The 17242-nt window shown below is 39.5% G+C and overlaps 2 protein-coding genes across 7 annotated transcripts in view; both read right to left on the bottom strand.

Annotated features, from left to right (window-relative positions):
* Positions 1-1139: 1139 nt before the first annotated feature.
* Positions 1140-12432, bottom strand: LOC111269864 (1-acyl-sn-glycerol-3-phosphate acyltransferase epsilon). 2 transcript variants are annotated; one of them, XR_002685978.2, is made up of 10 exons: positions 12201-12432; positions 9506-10031; positions 8934-9058; positions 8668-8817; positions 6826-7028; positions 6500-6592; positions 5311-5458; positions 4777-4900; positions 4203-4506; positions 1140-2642 (listed from the first exon to the last, which is right to left on the bottom strand). XR_002685978.2 is itself a non-coding variant. In XM_022849749.2 (9 exons), exons 2-9 carry the CDS (start codon positions 9520-9522, stop codon positions 4266-4268), a joined length of 1101 nt encoding a protein of 366 aa, XP_022705484.1. In that variant the 5' UTR covers positions 9523-10031; positions 12201-12432; the 3' UTR covers positions 1140-4265. The 2 variants fall into 2 exon arrangements, 1 of the variants encoding a protein (XP_022705484.1); XM_022849749.2 differs by having other exon boundaries at positions 1140-4506.
* Positions 12433-13830: 1398 nt separating this feature from the next.
* Positions 13831-17242, bottom strand: part of LOC111269845 (choline/ethanolamine kinase) — a 32678-nt gene continuing 29266 nt past the window's right edge. For all 5 annotated transcript variants that reach the window (XM_022849708.2, XM_022849706.2, XM_022849703.2 and 2 more), the window contains one exon: positions 13831-15901. The gene's annotated coding sequence lies outside the window, so the exon portion shown is untranslated. The remainder of the gene's footprint in view (positions 15902-17242) is intronic.

Below are 17242 nucleotides of genomic sequence, written 5' to 3'. Positions count from 1 at the left end.
GGAACCTGACTCGCATAGTTATGACTTCAGGTACAGCATCGAATTTATAAAACGGCTTTGTCAACGCAGCACATACACAATGTAACACGACATTATATTTCTATTTTAACGCCTGGTACTTAACTGTTAGGTATTAGTTCAAACGGCTGACATTCTTCCGGTATCAAACGAAGTTTGCCTATGCGCAGATTCGAACCTAGAGCACCACCTGTCCATAAAATTAGCCAGCAAAGACGTTATTCAATGCACCTCCACCCAGATCGCAGGTTGCTACTGCGCGGGGTGTAGTGACCACCTATAGAGATTGTACATAGTACGTGAATCACGCATAGCCCTTTATGCATAGCTCTGACACGCACTGGTAAAATGCCGAATTTCTAAGGACAGTAGTTTTTATTCTATTTTATGTTAGCATCTTGACAACAAGTAATGGACATACATATAAAGGTTAATCTAGATTCCCATGTATATATCTACTAAATCTATTCAGAATTACTTCCTCAAATCAATTAGAAAGGCAGTGCTAGAGAACGTATTCACTTTATTGTCAGCCCCTATGAATTTTACTCATTAATAGTTCAAACATGGTGTATGAAGTGCCAAAAATAGTCATAGTTGTACAAGGGCTCAACTTAGCACTTGCTAGTAAAATTTCGATCTTTTAGACTATGTATTTCTAAAGAAATTAATTTTTCAGCGATACAAAAACGAAAAATTCAATACCAGCAAATGAAAAATTAGGAAAGAGAAATAATAGATAGAAACGAGTATTATTTATATCCTAATCGAATTTGGTAAAGAAATATAAACGTATAGTATTATTATTCCTGCTTCATATGATTGTTGCGCTATTTATTTAATTATTAATTAAATATCTCTTCAAAATGTTAAAATCAGTTCTTTTGTTGATTCAAGTTGACAAAAAAAGGTTAAGTGTGCACCTTAATTAGTTTCTTGAACCATTTCGACAAGTTTTACGTAGAAAAGTGGTCACGTCTAAATAAGGCGATGAAACTATTCGTAAATAGGCACTTAAGAGAGTACAAAGATTTTTGTTTTGATAGGAACGTATAGGGGAAGCAAGTAGGATTAGGATTGCAATGGCAATGATACAGATCTAAAGAAAGGAATACCATGAAGACGAAACCTACTATGTGAAATATTTATTAATTAATTGATTGGGTAACCCAAAACAAATAATACTTACAGAGTTTGCATTAAGATTTGAATAAATACTAGAATGGAGCGGCTTTCTGTGTTTGAACGTTCTAGAGTAGTGAAGTGCTTAGTTTACTTGGTAGAGACGTATTGCGTTTAGATCGACGGAAACTGATTTTTAAACAACAATATTCTACTTCCAAGAAGTTAAATGATTCGTTGATAGGGATCCCATATGATACGCTGCAGTGGCGTAGTTAGAGTTTGCCTGAAAATCTTTCCAACTTTGCCCTTAGCCGTAGGTAAGAAAAAGAACATCTTCTAATATTTAGCCTCAGAGACTATCTGCTATCGAGATGACATCGCATGATGCTTGACACTTTTTGCGGTAACGCCACAGCTTCTTCCTGGTCAGAGTGAAGAAGGATATGAACCTATACACCTACTAAAAAGATTGACAATATGTTGGATAAAATGTCGAGCCGGACTTTTCGCGTTTGTCTGTTGGCAAAATCCAAAAAAACTAATTACAACCAACCCGGATTTTTCGGAGTAGCAACATTATCACTTGCGGCATTACTATTTCTGCTGGCTTTTTCCAAATAAGCTGACCTAATGACTTTACACCGTTACATTTACCGCAGAAAAGGCCATGCATTCTGGGCCATAAACCTCGCTACTAACTGACTTTTTGCGACAAGCTTAGATTTTAATTTAAACAGGAAAACGAAGATACTTTAATAAACTTCTAAATAAAGCAACATATCTAGATATTTTTCTACTTGGCCATCACAGCTCATTATACTCGTCTATACATCAAGCATGAATTAATGTTTCTGCGAGTATTTTGTGCACAGAAGTATCGCAGATACTTCCCAAACAGAAGCCTAATTATTTTGTCGTTCCAACCGCGTAAATATTAGACGCCACACGCGCAGCAGCAATGTACTGAGATAGTACTTTTCGCCTTAAATATGCGCGTGTGCATTTCCAATGGGAAATAGACTTCCTTCGATTCTTCGAGGCAGGCACAAGACACGATTGTCTTATTTGCATAGATCTTCTACCATATTGTTGTGTTAACTCTCCTGCATCCATTGTTTAAGCACTGGCTGAGCCAAAAACAAGCTCGAGCATCCCCACTAGACCAGATCTATTGAGTGAATATTGTATAAGTAAGCTTCATAAATGAAACCGTTTGTTGCTCACACTTATTCATGTTAGATTATACTTTCCCAGTTCGGAAACAGTACAGACATCCATCAGGTCCCCGTTGGAATATAGCATCACTCTCAAACAAGCATTTCTCGAAGTTGCAAACCTTTGAGCAAAACAAATATCACTCCTATCGCACACCTTGCAGTGTACATTCATGTAAAAAGATCACATGCTAAACCTTCTTCCATTGGATCCTTCAGACGACGATTGTTGTATTCGGTGAAGCGAAACAAATTTGAGGCCGTCGATTATCTCATTAATAAAAACTGCAAAAAAAATTTAAAGGAGAAATCGGTGTAAGTCCGCGTCTCCTTCTAAGAGGGTCATAGGTCCGACGTTGCCTATGGTAAGCATGCCATGTCGCCATTTACTGCAGTACGTCTTTATTTTTCTCATTTATTCGCTGATAAGTTACTTCGCATCTTTTTATAATCAATAGCCTTCGAAACATTTATGATAAACAACACTTTATGACTGATTGTTAATTAGCTGGATTATTTCATCAATTACGATCGATAGGTTAGAATAACTATGGAAAACGAACTTAATTAATAGCGAGAAAGAACCCCAGGTAAGTTCAGACTTCTTCGGCGAACTTCACTCCGACTTGCTCCCTTTTAGTGGGACCAAATATTGACGCTGTACCGGGAAGGTGATTTTGAGAGAGAGGAAAAGCTGAGAGCAAAAAAATTAACTGGTCATCTCTTCTACACAGCCAATTTTAGTTGTTATCGCTGTCATTAGTTTGCACGATACTAGTCATTACCTTTCTTTGATGGTAGTCAGTTATTACACAGCATGTCGAATAGGGATCCTTTTTTCCGTTACCCGCACTCGATTCCGCGATTCCTATGACCATTATCATTTTTACTTCGCTTTGAAACGTTCGTTAACTTTAATTCAACTATTGTCGTAGTTGACACTAGGGTTGGGGTGTCAGGTAGTCGTACTGACAATTCTTGTTTGACATTTCCAATGGAGGTGTATTATGCCGTTTTCGAAAAGCGGACGAACGATGTGTGGATGAACTGTCTAAACAGTGGCTAGAACTTTGAAGGACCAAGCCAGAAACGACGTTGTTGTACTAGACCCGCCTTGACAACTTCGAGCAGGCCTTTTCTGTTTTCGTAGCTACGATAAGTGTTGCGCTAATCTTTGTGTCAGCAGCCTCAACGAACGTGTTAAAGTCAATGACGTGGAGAATAATGATCGCGCCCAATAACGATACCGAAGCCTAGATAATAAGCTATAAAACTCGCATAGCCTTACTTAGCAGCGATATGAGTGCCACGTCGGATCGTGACCGATGGAACCACCTGTTTGTTTGTTGTTTTCTAAAGACAACTACTTCCTTACTTTTTTTTTTACTTTAGGAACCTCTGAAAGCTAATCCTTATTAATTCCTTATTAATATAAGTGAAGAAAATTTTTCCTAATTTTTTTCGAAGCTGCATCGAAACTAGCTATAGTGTGGAGCGTCGACTTCTTTCTTTGGGCAGGATGTTTTTAATCATAGTCCAGGTTCATCCCTCTTGAAATGGGTGACCTTTCGAAGAGAATACAGTGCTTCCGCTATAGCGAGTTTGTAAGTTCGTTCCAGGAAAAAGTGGCTTTTTTTCTCACCAGAAATTTCCGATAAGCGAATGCCCACCGTAATGAACAGCCTAGAAAGGTTTGTCTGACGGAACATTCTGAACGTTAGCACTGCCTCTTATACAGCGATCATAACTTGTTTATGGCTTTTCCAGCAAAATTTTTAGCCATTGATTTTTCGTTTACTTTTATTTAGAGGACGTCCTGTTTCTATTGCATTCTTCATGACTTACGTATTGAGTTGCGTTTTGGGCTAAGTTTGTTACGCGTCAGACCGCCCGGTCCAACGAACCTCTTTACGCTACTGAGCCAATGAATAGCCATACGTAGCCAAACAGCGTACCGACGATCCACACATGAAAGGTCATTGAGAGTCCGGACCCGGTGAAGATGGAAAACGTCGAGAATAGAAACATCAGTATGAGCGCTATTGACTGGCGGAATTGGCTGAGATCTCGCCGCAGTGCTGGCCCGGGAAATGGTTGACAGTCATTTGCGGGGTTGGCATCACGATTGTCATAATAGCGCGACAGAAGGCTGGAGAGGAAAACGTACAGCGCAAAGATACGATTATGTATATAACAAACAAATGCTTAAGCTAGCTATGGAGCTTTTATATAGCCTGACGCAAGTACACTGATTAACCATTGGAGAATAATTATTTGGTTATTGTTATATTATTATGAACAGATTTTACTTTGTCTAGTAGCTTTTTTTTTCTATGGAATTCTCTAAGAACAGTCTTTTTATTGCCCATTATTCAATCAAGTCATTCATGTGTGTAACGTAATCTTAACAAATACGAACTCTTCCTTTTTGTTGAACTGGGTGAAAAGGAAATCTCTAATTTTCTGCTCGTCTTCGGGTACGTTCTCGATCGGTATCCGCTCCAAATAGGCGTGTACAGAGCGACACCGCCCAGTGAACACATCTGTGTAGTAAAGTAAACGAATGTTATCATATTGCTCACACGTTTTTTGTGTCAGCAGTCAATAGAGAAATTCTCTATGGTAATTAATCATAGGCTATCAAAATAGCACTTGTTGAAATGGAGTCGAAGGGTGAACTATATCTCCATGCGGAACAAACGGATGAGGTAGAGATGTAGATCACAGTGCACTAGATATAATCAACAAGTTAATAAGAGATATATTTACAGATACTTAATGCAATTCTTATTTCACTGCCACCCACTGGAAAGCAATTACAAGGCAAAAATGTTCAGGGTGGCTGCATAATTTTTTGACTCGACCGGATCAGTGTTGTCACTTGTCTTGGGCTGACTACAAGGGTTAGATAGTATTCATTTACAAGATAAATACATATACTTTTATTTTATACCGATTAGCGATGGAGCAGACAATCTTCGGTTGCCATCCTTTGTGCCCCCGTAAATTATGGTGACGTCGTAGATCGCATCAATGTTTGGTCGCAAATAGCATATAGTCATCCCAAGGCCCCGTGTACGAGGGTACCGTACATGGTTTAACTGCATGATGAAGAAACTGACTGTGAGTAGATTGTGTTTGAATTCAGAGGATCCTGTCATTTGGTAGAAGCCTGTATGCTGGCAAGCATTCCGTATTGTACCTAGTTTATGTGTCTAATGACGCAGATTGCAGTACCAGCAACGTCACCATACATATTTCTCGCACATCGAAGTTGGAAGTTCCCATGGAACTCCGAAACAATAAACTAATAATGCCAATGAAAAAATTTTTTGCGTATAAATGACAATTATGGCTCTTTATGAGTAGAGTTTAATAAAAACGATCCAAGAATGCTCTCCAAGAAAGTTTAGGATGTATCTCATCCTGTATATGTGTCCTTGTCCAAAGATAATCAGGAGATGGAACTTTGAATAATTCTATGATTTGATAAGCATTTATATCAATTCTTTTTCTATTTGAAGCGGGGTCGACGAAAGAAGAGTCAGTTTGTGGTCAGAGAAGGATCAGGCGAGAAAGCAATAAACAGGGTTTAAGCTGATGCTTCTGCTCATTGTAGACAGCAGGGTCATCTGTTATTACAAGATAGTGCGCTAAAAGGAAACGGTCAATGCTACCCAAAACCTTGAATCCGGAAATACGTCATTGGTGTATGTGGCATAACGTGGTCATTCAATGACAAGATGTTGTGCATAGAGACAAAATAAAGCCGAACACTGGTTTAGCCCTCATCCTTTTTAAATCTGCAAAATTCAGTTGCTGCCGTGACTTAAAGAGGCCAACGGCTGACGTAACTTACCGTATTATGAATTCGCCCAAAACATCGATAACGAGATTAAACATAATAATGTAAAACACAAGCATATACCTGTTGAGAAAGTCACAGAGCGCTGTTTTTGATGTGATAGCAATGAACGAGAGTACATCAAACATACATTAAATATCGGTTCAAAAGTTGTTCTCGTTTTTCAACCCACTAAACAGCGACAGACAAATATATATATATAGTCATTATCCTTCGATTCGAAAAAAAACAGGAATTATTCCCTCCTAAATAATAATGCCGAACTCCGACGTCTCACCTTGCGCAACCCATTTTTTTCAGCAAACTCGTGGCTTTCAATAAGCCTATCTGCTTGGTATCGAGTTCCTTCAGGAAATATCACCACAATCGACTGAAATAAATTGAAAACATATGCAATGATTTTACGTTTATGGAACCAATTTATCAGTGAAACCTAAAGTCATAAACTTTTTTTGCTTATTAAAAGGTTTTAAACCGCAAAGTGTCGAAGGACACAAAGAAACAATCTAGCACGATATGTAAAACACTTAAAGCTACAACTTCCTGTTGAAATACCACCAACCTGGCATTGATGTACACAAAATAAACATCCTGAATACTTGCCGGAATTTGTTTGTTTTGCAGGTAAAGCAAAGTACGGCGCATCTTTTCAAAATTACATTGTTTACGGTTTACGTAGATGCATCCATGATGGTGAAAGTAGAAACCGTATAGCGGAATAATTTGAAGAACGTCTTTCATAAAATACCGAAGTTGACCAAGGCGGCCTAGGCGTTCCGTGATGCAGTTGCCAACGATCCAGTCAGCTGTAACATGTGGTTTCGATGACAACAATCTATTACAATCGCTCGTGTTGTCTTTATTATTCTTTTTGATAGTAAATTGATGAATTCTGGGCAACCAACAAAATACCGAAAGACGTCATGCGTCCATATTGTAGTTCATGTTAGATAAAGATACCGGTAACTTTGTATGTATAACTATTAGATATATATATATATATATATATATATATATGTCTAATAGTTATACATAACTATTAGAGCCAATTACTTATTTGCGCAATTCTTGTTCCATTCATAGCGATATCGACGGAGATGCCTGGGGCTTATTTTTCGAGCCCTCGGCCGTACGATTCTTGTGTATGCCTCAACATACGTTTTGGGGACGTCCGTGCTCTCAGTCAACTCTTGTGTGAAACTATCATTCCTACAGGCAACGGAAACACTACAAATAAATGTGTCCAATCCACGGAAGTTCTTAGGCTGAGATAAGTGGATACTACGATGGAACGAGCTTAAGCATGTTGAGCCGAACTCAAACCACTACCTGTTTATAAGTTTGAGATGACATCCCGTGGCGAGTCTTCTAGGGTTTGTGTGATTATCATCAACGTTTTCACGCAGTCCGGAAACGGTGCGGTGCCTGTATAGTAAATGTTTACTCACAGAGATGTCACAAGTACTTCGAACCTGTCGTTGGGGCCGCCCAAACGTTAGCAGAACCGTACGTCTACTTATTACCGCGTATTATGTTTCGAACAAGGAAAATATGGGTTAGAGCACGTGAGTTCGTAGTCGGCTGCGATGTATGCCGGCTTGCGGGGGAAAGCTCTTCTCTATTCTTTTGAGCAAGAGTTCGCGAGAATTTAAAATTTCGTTGAAGGGCGAGCACCGACCATATTAAAGAGGATATACAGCCGTTATCACTACGCGCATTATCAGGATAATACGGTGTATTTCGGATTGTCTCTAGATCTCGGTGGCCAGGCCTCTTGCCGGGAGCTTACATAGGACACCCTTGACTGTGCCAAAGATCGGCAGTTGTGCGATCTATTAGTGGGCTTCGAAACGTAGCCGAACAAAAAGGTCTAGAGAGAGCGAGAGGAAGTTTTGGGCGCTTCGGTTGGGGTACAAATACATGCCGCTGGATAAGTGCGGCCGAGAAATATAGAATATCAATCTATACATTTGCCGCTACATACAGTCGAAGCGCCCAACCGTAAAGCGCTTATTTCTGCCAATTAACGACAAAGCTAAACCGGTCTGTTTCTATATACATATATAAACCTGCAAAAGCGCCCAGCAGATACATATTATAGGGATATTATATAAACACTGAGACGCTGAGCTCAAGAGGGATCGAGGGGCTTAAACCTACAGAATTTCACCTCAAAGACACTATCGCATTTGAATTAAGTAATAAACTGTTGTAAATAGCTGGGGCTTTATATCATTACATCTACAACTATACATCCTTCGCGCGAGCTGGAGGACACAATAGGCTGAACCGATTAGTGGACTCTAATTACTTTCTTAAATTACTTTAATTATTTAAATTAATTAAATTAATTCAAAAGTTAAATTACTTTAATATATGCGGAAAACGATGATTAAACGGTCATATCAACTCAAGAAAACACGTAACAATATTTACTTTACTCACTCGCCGATTGATGGTTGCTTAATAGTAGAAAACGTTCCTTTTTGTCAATAATGCGCTCAAAATCACCGTATAAGGATAGCTGGAATTGTACAAAAGTCTCTGTAAGTACCAACGAGAAACGTTGGTAAAATTCGAACACGAGATCATCACCTGAAATTCAACAAAATTATGTTTAGAGCAACGCATTTGTCTACTATGGGTTTGTTTTATAGGTATCCGTAATATAACTGATACTTATCTGAATCTAGCTTCATGCCATTCCGTACCTATTTGGTAGATGTGGGCAGGAAAAACAAGACTGATCATTCTCCATAGAAGCCAGATGACGTACAATGGTGCAACTGGGCTTAGCAGAGCCACTAGGTTGAAAGAGACACGCACCCATTTAATTCTGTGCAGAAGGTTATTAATGACGAAAAAAACCAACATTACCAAAAACACACAGGGTGGATCAAGGTACAACTATGTATTTTGCTTTTTTTGGCCTTTATGTTTACACCCAAATGAAATAGACAATATGGCTAGATAATCTATTCTTCTCTATTCGTATTTCGCATTTCTTGTGTGTTAGGACCGCTATCTTGGGCTGCTCGTAGTAGCTAAAATTGAGGATGTACATAGAATCATGGAAGTTAAATTGAACCACTTTTACTTAGTTAGTTAGAAATTGGTTTTTACCCTATCTCCATACTGTTTTAAATAGATACATTTTATGTAATGACAATATTAATTGCTATGTATTCTAAGTTACTATTGCTTCTGTATGCTATGACTTTTGTAGGTTTCTCTTTTTCATATTGACAACAGGAAGCATTTTTGTTGAAAGGAACGAACTTACATAACGTCGCTGATCATGTTCGATAGAGCAAGTCTGGTGCTATGGCCAAGAGGGGAACCGTCCTTGAGGATTCAACGCACTGTTAATTCAGAAGGCTATTGTTGCCAACGGCATTACTCCATTTACCAAAGCAGACCGAAGACGTTTTGGGTTGAGTGAGGCTGAGTTTCTTGAACTAGCCTAATCTTTTGTTTTTGTTCAAAGGACTACTCCATGAGTCGGCGTAGCATCAGAGACGAAATCTAAACGTCTAGTCAACTGCAATTCTGCAACTCTGAATATTCTTGCTTGCCTATGTCCGTCACATAACATTTCTCGGAGCGAAAAGCTTAGAGCGGCTTACAACGGTTCGCTGATGATGCCCGATACTACCACGAAAGGTCGTATTAGTACGATCGGCAAGCTGTTGCGGCGAAGCTTTCACCCGGATGGAGGCACAGTTCGTTGCATAAATAACGTACGATATGCTACAGGGCGCTTTTCGCTTCGAAATGTCCTATTTCTGCTCGCTGTAGTTCAGACGACGCTGGAAATCAGACAAAAATCTAAACTAAAAATTCGATGGCGACATTAACATTGCCGCCATTGAACATGGAGACAATAGTTGTTGTCACTGATCATCGCGGGCATCAAAGAACGTCTTCTGAATAAAGCTTATGTGATGATCTTATATCTGCTGTCACGTCTGATGCGGATAACAAGAACGCGTTCTTACTTACCCTATGCACAGATGTAACTAGAAAACTAGAAAAAACTCAATGGGGAATTATACACTGACGCGTTCACAAAAGCCGGTCTTAGTTGTAAAATGCAGTCGTGATTAATAACGGATACCAGCAATGCCTTGAGCTCGTTTTAGTCAACCAGTTAATAAAATAAATATCTACTGCAAGTAAATATCTTGGCTTATTGGCTGCCTCAAAACTAGTCCGTGCGCCTTGTTCCTCAGCAAGGCAATCTGAAGTGTCATCTGACCGATATATCCATTCAATCAGGAATGGATCAAGAGACCAATAGAGGCGATTCGTATCCGAAGTGTACAGTGCTTTAGCATTTCTAGCACATACGAAATTATATCCGAATATGTTTGTATCAATTGTACGAACGTAGTAGCGTTAGGTTCATAAAGAAGCGTTTCTACAAAAGCAAAAATTTAGTGTCTCTCTTTCTTCATATGATCGATACGATTGACTATTTAGTGACTGCTCTCGCTAATTATAGTTCCTCATCAAACGCACAACAGTGATGCCGAGGAATCGAGTCTGAGCCAGATCGGTGTTTTGAGTACAGCTCTTTAAGCACCTAGCGGAACGCCGGCTCAGCTTGATAGCCAATACTATTTACAAATAGGAATATTTTTAAAAAGCCACCACTGCAATTTTCGTCGGCCAAACCGTTATGATGTAGTTGTAGCTGCGGTAGCTTTAAATACGAAATCTAGTGAAAATAGCCGAAAGCCACTTAGTTCAAGAAGGGATGATACCTTCCAACATGTGTTTCACTCATAAGAAAAATCGTGCCAGCGGGTTTTATCAGACAGATTTCGGATCTCTCCACCGAGCCACATAGTCCGACACAACCGCCTGGAAGCTTTTGAGACATCATATGACCAAATATTTATAGTTGTTCAATGACGTGGCAAAAATAATTTGCCACCTTTGTTTAGCGTCCCTTTGGCTAAGTAGAACTTCGAAGTTGGGGTAATGACTTCAAAAACCGCTTACGAATTATGGGTCAGACTCGAGTAGTAGTTTTTGTGGTCATAACTAAAATGAGCCCAATTGCTTATTTACGAAATACATCGACAAACATAATCAATACATTCGGAACTTGTTCATTAACATAATCCTACTTCAGTTGAAGCAAAATCAAGGTAGTTCTCCTAACAACCACATATTTTCTGTCAAACTTAAAATTCGGTATCGCTGTTAGGCATTTCACTAGACGACAGACTCCCAACACAAGACGACGTCTGTCTATGCCCGGGTTCGAAACTGGACCACAATGTGCCCCTAAGATTGGTAGCATGCAAGTACGTCGCCCACTAAACTGCTACCGGGCCGTAGATTCTTACTGTACATAACCGTTTATTGAAAAGCTATCGTCCCTTCACATAGCCAGGGTAGCATGAAGAAATCTAAGTTTAAATGCTAACTATATCGAGTCCGTCTACCAAACATGACACAGGAGCGTCAATGAAGATGTTGTCGGTAGCCAGGCATGCTTTCTCACTGAATAGGTAAAAATAGAGGCCAGTCTATTAACTAGAGTATTTGGTTTTGACACAACGGCTCGCCCACAACTTTTTAAAAGTGACCGGTGGGTCTGGCAAATTAGTTTACTTTTGAGTTTCTGCCTACTTTATTGCCATGTGCAGATCTCACGAAATAGAAAGCGCTCAAGAAAGCAGCGCTTTCGCTAAACGCACCTGCATCTCGCCACTTGTTCGGTCAAGAACTATATCGTGTGTAAACGAAAACACGACCTCACTCAAAACATTCGATTGCGCAATTCCTTCATCTATTTAGCCACTGATTTTTGCAGTTCCAATATGCAGAAAATTGTTTCGACATGACTGTTTCGTTATATAGATCCTCTTCTCACCAAAACACAGCCATTTCATAAGCCGTCATTCGTTACACGTTGTGTGTTATACAGGTCAAACAGAAGCGATCATTGATGCTTTTACACTTACAGCAGGGCGGAGGCCGCCATATTTTTATCGTGTACTGATGTTGTGACACTGCAGGGATAAGTGACAGCTCTCTCTCGGAAAACTCTGACGACGAACGCGGAAGACAATCAGCTTGGCCACGGAGTTCCTATCCGGCTGACGCTCCTTTCTCAGCCGAGTTCAGGCCCAGCCGAAGGAAGAATACTTCTGCTACTCCTACCAAGGCAACTGCTAATAGCGAGGTACACTGTGAGCTCTCAAAACCTTAGCAGCGCTCGCGCCGCGCAGGGTGCTAGAGGAACAGACTGATCCGATAGCTTCTGAGGACGCACAGGCGCCATCTGGCGGATCTCGGACGAGTACGGGATCATTATCCGATGGCCCATGTCGAGCAAGCACGAATTAAACGTCGCGGAGGTCAGAGTAACTACGATCAGTGGGCGAACTATTTCAGTCTAACGGCCTTTCGTTCTACACCAAATACGCGACCTCTGTGTACATCGATACGTAAACCAGAACAAAAGGAAAGAGTTTAAAAGAATAGCAACCCACAGTCGACAGTCACGTTTGACAAGATCCGAAAACGATCCTCATTTAAAGCAATTGTTTGCAGTGTCGATGATACGGTAAGTCTAGTATATTGCGTTATTGCACAGAAAGCGAATAACAATTCGAGTAGGTCTTCAAGACCACGTTACGTATTTACGCAAAGATGATGTGTCGTTGACAAAGCTAGCTCCAATTATAAAATGATTCCGTTGTCAGGTAGAGCCTTTTGGTGAATGCACGAAGTAGTCAACTAAAGAATGGCACCATGTGTCGCTACAAGCTATGCACGCCATTAAACTTAATACGACCTTTGTCCTTACATGGTTTTAGATAGAAATCACGGAATGTACATGATACTTAGTTACGCAGTAGGAAAAAATGGGCGCGGTAATTCTGGAGTCCCTGCCAATGTACCTACGAACAGGCTGCAAGAAGTCTGGACAATGAATTATTCTAGGCTAACTTCTGTTGTAGATTCTTTTCTAAATTGGTCTGATGGAGCAGAACAAAAAGACTGCATTCAATGAGATGCGAAATACCCATCTGACTACCGAATACTGGCGGGGATACGCATAATAAAAACAGTGTGTATTTATAAAACGTCTGGCCACAGATGTTACGTAGCTCTGTTTTGTAGTAACTATGGAGGAACGCATGCTCGTATTCTATTATTAGTGTGCCAAACTGATTCAGCTCGACCAGTGGACTATGATGAAAGCCTTTTGTCCTTCGTTAGCCTGCTTCGTAAAGAACTGACACGTTTACATTATTTCACGGAAGCAGTGCTTTCGAGCAATAAAATTGCAGAGAAATTGCGTTGTTACATTTTTTGATCACCTGAAATCCCTGTATACTTGACTAATTATACGATGCCATCGTCCTTCTCAAGGGCTACAGCCATACGACATCATTACACCCGCTAATATTCAACGTGAGTAAATATCTCTTGATACCGTGATGTACATATATTCTTCCCTAATAATTAATCCCTAATATATGTCTATCTAGTCCACTATATCATCATTCGTTCCTACCTAATACAGCTGCAAATTATAACCAAATTATACTATATACTAAACCGCATAATAAAGAAACCGAGCAATTCCGAATAGCATCTCGCATTTTATTTATTCTGTGCTTTGCAGTTATCTGCTATCTAATTGATAATAATAACCTCTTTCGACATTTTGCTTTCGATTAGATATTTGAAATTATTTTCTATTTATCGATTTCGAAATTCTTCCTGTTATTAGTATTCGTAGATGCAGCGACATAGCGACCGCTTTTTTATCGCTAATGTTATTTACAAGTGCAATCCGACGCAATCTCGTAGTCAATTGGATTCGTCCTTCCTGTTGCCCCATCCAAGTACTCGTTGTTTAAATAATTGGAAAAATTCTGGTCGACCGTGTTATAATTCTATACGGGATCATGTCGCACGGCATTTCTTTTTAGACTATCAACAAACAAACAAACAAAGGGTGAAGTTTTAACGCACGAAAACTATGAGCGAGACTTACATGAACACAGTGTACATTTTAACGTCATCAATACTATTACTGCTATAAGTTATCCAATGATTATTAGTCGGTCTTGTCAGCTTCTAATATCTAATGTTATCTTTGCAATCTGTCTATTCCGAACACGTACGTTGCGCCATATTTTGTATGCGCGTATTTTGTTTAATCTCATCTGACCATTTATGCGATCAAGCCATTATCATAATAGTCGTCGGATCTATTTAAATGCGCTTCATTGCAGCAGCGGCACTACCCGCTTCACTTGATCTACGTACTTACCATATATCATCAGCTAAAATCATCCGTTTTAGATAAAATATACGTATATTTAAAAAAACAAGCAGCGATGATAACAAAACAACCCTTAAGAAGCAGCTTTTTTTTTGAAGGAAGACTTTCGCCATTAAAAGCATGCCAGTCCTTTATTCTACGTCAAGGAGAAAAATATTAAAGACATGAATGGGGCAATGATGCGAGTACTGTAAGCGGAACGAAGGTTTACAGCGCTTGTATTCCGAATCATCGTCATAGGGAATATTGAATAGAAAAAGTTCTAAAATGCATTAAACTTATTTAATTAGAATGGAACAGGAAATCTACGCTGAAATAATCAAATTTGGTGGCCCGGGCATGCCAAGCTGGAATACATTGGAGGATGAATTTTCCCGCGATTGATGCGGTCACGCAGCTGAATCAATTTGAGAGGGTGCATGTTATATAGAAAACATTTAACATCGAAACATAATCAACAACGATTTAATAATGTAATTTAAAATAATAATTATCATAATAGAAAGCAATATACTACGCCTAAGAGGAGCCGGCCGTAAGACAAAGCTATGCATAGGGGCATATCCTCCGTTCATTACAGTATTTTATATAATCAGTTAAATATACATAAACCAAGTGTATGTATAGGTATATGGGCGTAAATAGTGTTTGAAGATAATTGGTACATCTTCAACAATGCGGCAACCAAATTGTTATTAACAGATGATTGATAGATAGTCGGCAAAAAGCCACACACACAAGTACATGATGGCTACTTGAAGTAAATATAATGAGCTAATTTCGGTAAGGAGAGAGACCCCAGGGCACGCAAGTTTCGTAGGGTCTAGGTTCGCCTGTTTAAGTCGAGGATATTTTTCCGGTTATCGGCACGTTCGTTCGTGCTTGTTTTCCATGTACATATATATGTGTACTTCCTTCTTTGTAATCATCAGGTAGCTAAATCTTGCTACGTTGATGCTTGTCTAGTCTCAGTAATTGATAGTTGTGTTCATTTTCCACCGTCTAAATTTTTCTCCTGGATACATCTAAATGTAGGACGCTAGATCCTGTTGTTACATTACAGGAACCGGCCGCCCCCTCCCCCCTCCCCCATTCCCTTTACTTTTATTGCCATTTACTCCGTTACGATTCTATAGGACTTCTTTAGCATACCATAACTTATGATTTTCACTCTCGTACACTCTCAGCAAGGTACCATAAAAGGAATGCTAATTTTTTCCAGTAATTTTGCCTTTGTATCTCAATCCTTTATTCAATATTGCCTGTGAACGAGATAAAACTGGTCTTTAAGCTTCGGTACACCGGAAATTCCACAGGGATACTGCATACATGCTGGTGCTGCTGTGATCGGCTATTCGCGACCTGCAATAATTCGGTGCCGTTAACGAACAGACTAGAACAAAGAAACTAGAAAACTTATTGATCCCATGGCTTTACGACAACAGTGAGCCCTAACTAACTGTACTCAAGCTCAGCAAAAGTAATCATCCCCGTTCCCAAGCCTGGTAAAAACAAAAAGCATATTAGAAAAAAAACAGATCGCAGCGGTCATCACATAACGGCAAGGGCTACAGCCACTAGCAGCGACTGGAGACAGGTTTGAATTATGTCCATCCGCACGATTGTGTCGTATCATGCGTATGTGTGTCTCGACCGGAAAAACTTATTGCCCCGGAGTTATGGCGATAGGGGCTGCAACTGTCGTAAAAACAGTTTTCTTAATTTATGCAGACCTACAGTCAGTACATTCTCATATTGTTACGCCGTTCCGCAATTATCTATGCATTATTTGTGTATATGGATATGCTTATTGTCACGTCAATAATAAGGACAAAAACACCGCCAGTTGCCGCCATTACGGCATGCACCTGCGAATTGTAGGCCGGAATCGTAGAACGCTTTCCTACTCTTCGGCCCATATTGACGTCTTAGTATCTTTTTTACGCGGTTTTTTTTCAAGATGATTAGTACGAACCGGACAAAGTAAAATTTAGCGAAAGCCGCCATGAGTTCACACCGTTTTCTGTTTGTCGTCATTAGTTAACGTTGTTGTCGGCTAGCCTTGCCGGAGTCTATACGACTGCAGCAAGTTTGTCGATAGTTAAAGTTAATTACGGGGAACTGGAGAATGTTCCTATTCTATGTAAATAAGTAGAATACAATACTGCGTAATGCGTCAAAGCTCATTCTGCTAAGTGAATATGTGTGTGTGCTGAACGCGTTTGATTACCATTTTGCCAACAGTTACTGGGATTGAACTGAAACATAGTAAACGGTTAAATAAAAGACTGCCCCCACCTGTCGTTTGGTTAGCTATAACGACACAGAGATTGTGCATCGATAATAACCGACAATTTACTCGGCCACTACGTGATATTACAAAGACAAATTTAAAAGAACCTCCAAGGGGCTAGGAATCTTTCATTGTTCATAACAATTCGAATCCGATTTTCTCGAGTAACTCGTAAATGTATTGTTCGTCCCTTTGATTGCTACAATTTGGTTATTTTTTTACTTTTCATTAATATATATATATATATATATATATATATTTAGAAATCCTTAGATCAAAGATCGATCATTATAATATAATAAAAGTCTTACTAGCAGAAAAGAAAAGCCTGTGATTTTGCCAAGTCAAATTATTTTCACTAGCGTATTTTAAGTACTCGTCTTATATATAAAATACGCGTCATATATATA

Source organism: Varroa jacobsoni, unplaced genomic scaffold (assembly GCF_002532875.2).
Source record: "Varroa jacobsoni isolate VJ856 unplaced genomic scaffold, vjacob_1.0 scaffold_1421, whole genome shotgun sequence".
NCBI lineage: Eukaryota > Metazoa > Arthropoda > Arachnida > Mesostigmata > Varroidae > Varroa > Varroa jacobsoni.
This window is presented reverse-complemented; position numbering and strand designations above follow the sequence as displayed.

Bases quoted from the DNA above. Each gene is read 5' to 3' on its own strand.
- LOC111269864 (XM_022849749.2), bottom strand. The intron at 4,901-5,310 runs GTATAAAATAAA...TTTACTACACAG, and splicing joins GTCTGCTCCATCGCTAATCG to ATGTGTTCACTGGGCGGTGT. The intron at 4,507-4,776 runs GTTCGTATTTGT...TTTCCTCTCCAG, and splicing joins CAGTTCAACAAAAAGGAAGA to CCTTCTGTCGCGCTATTATG.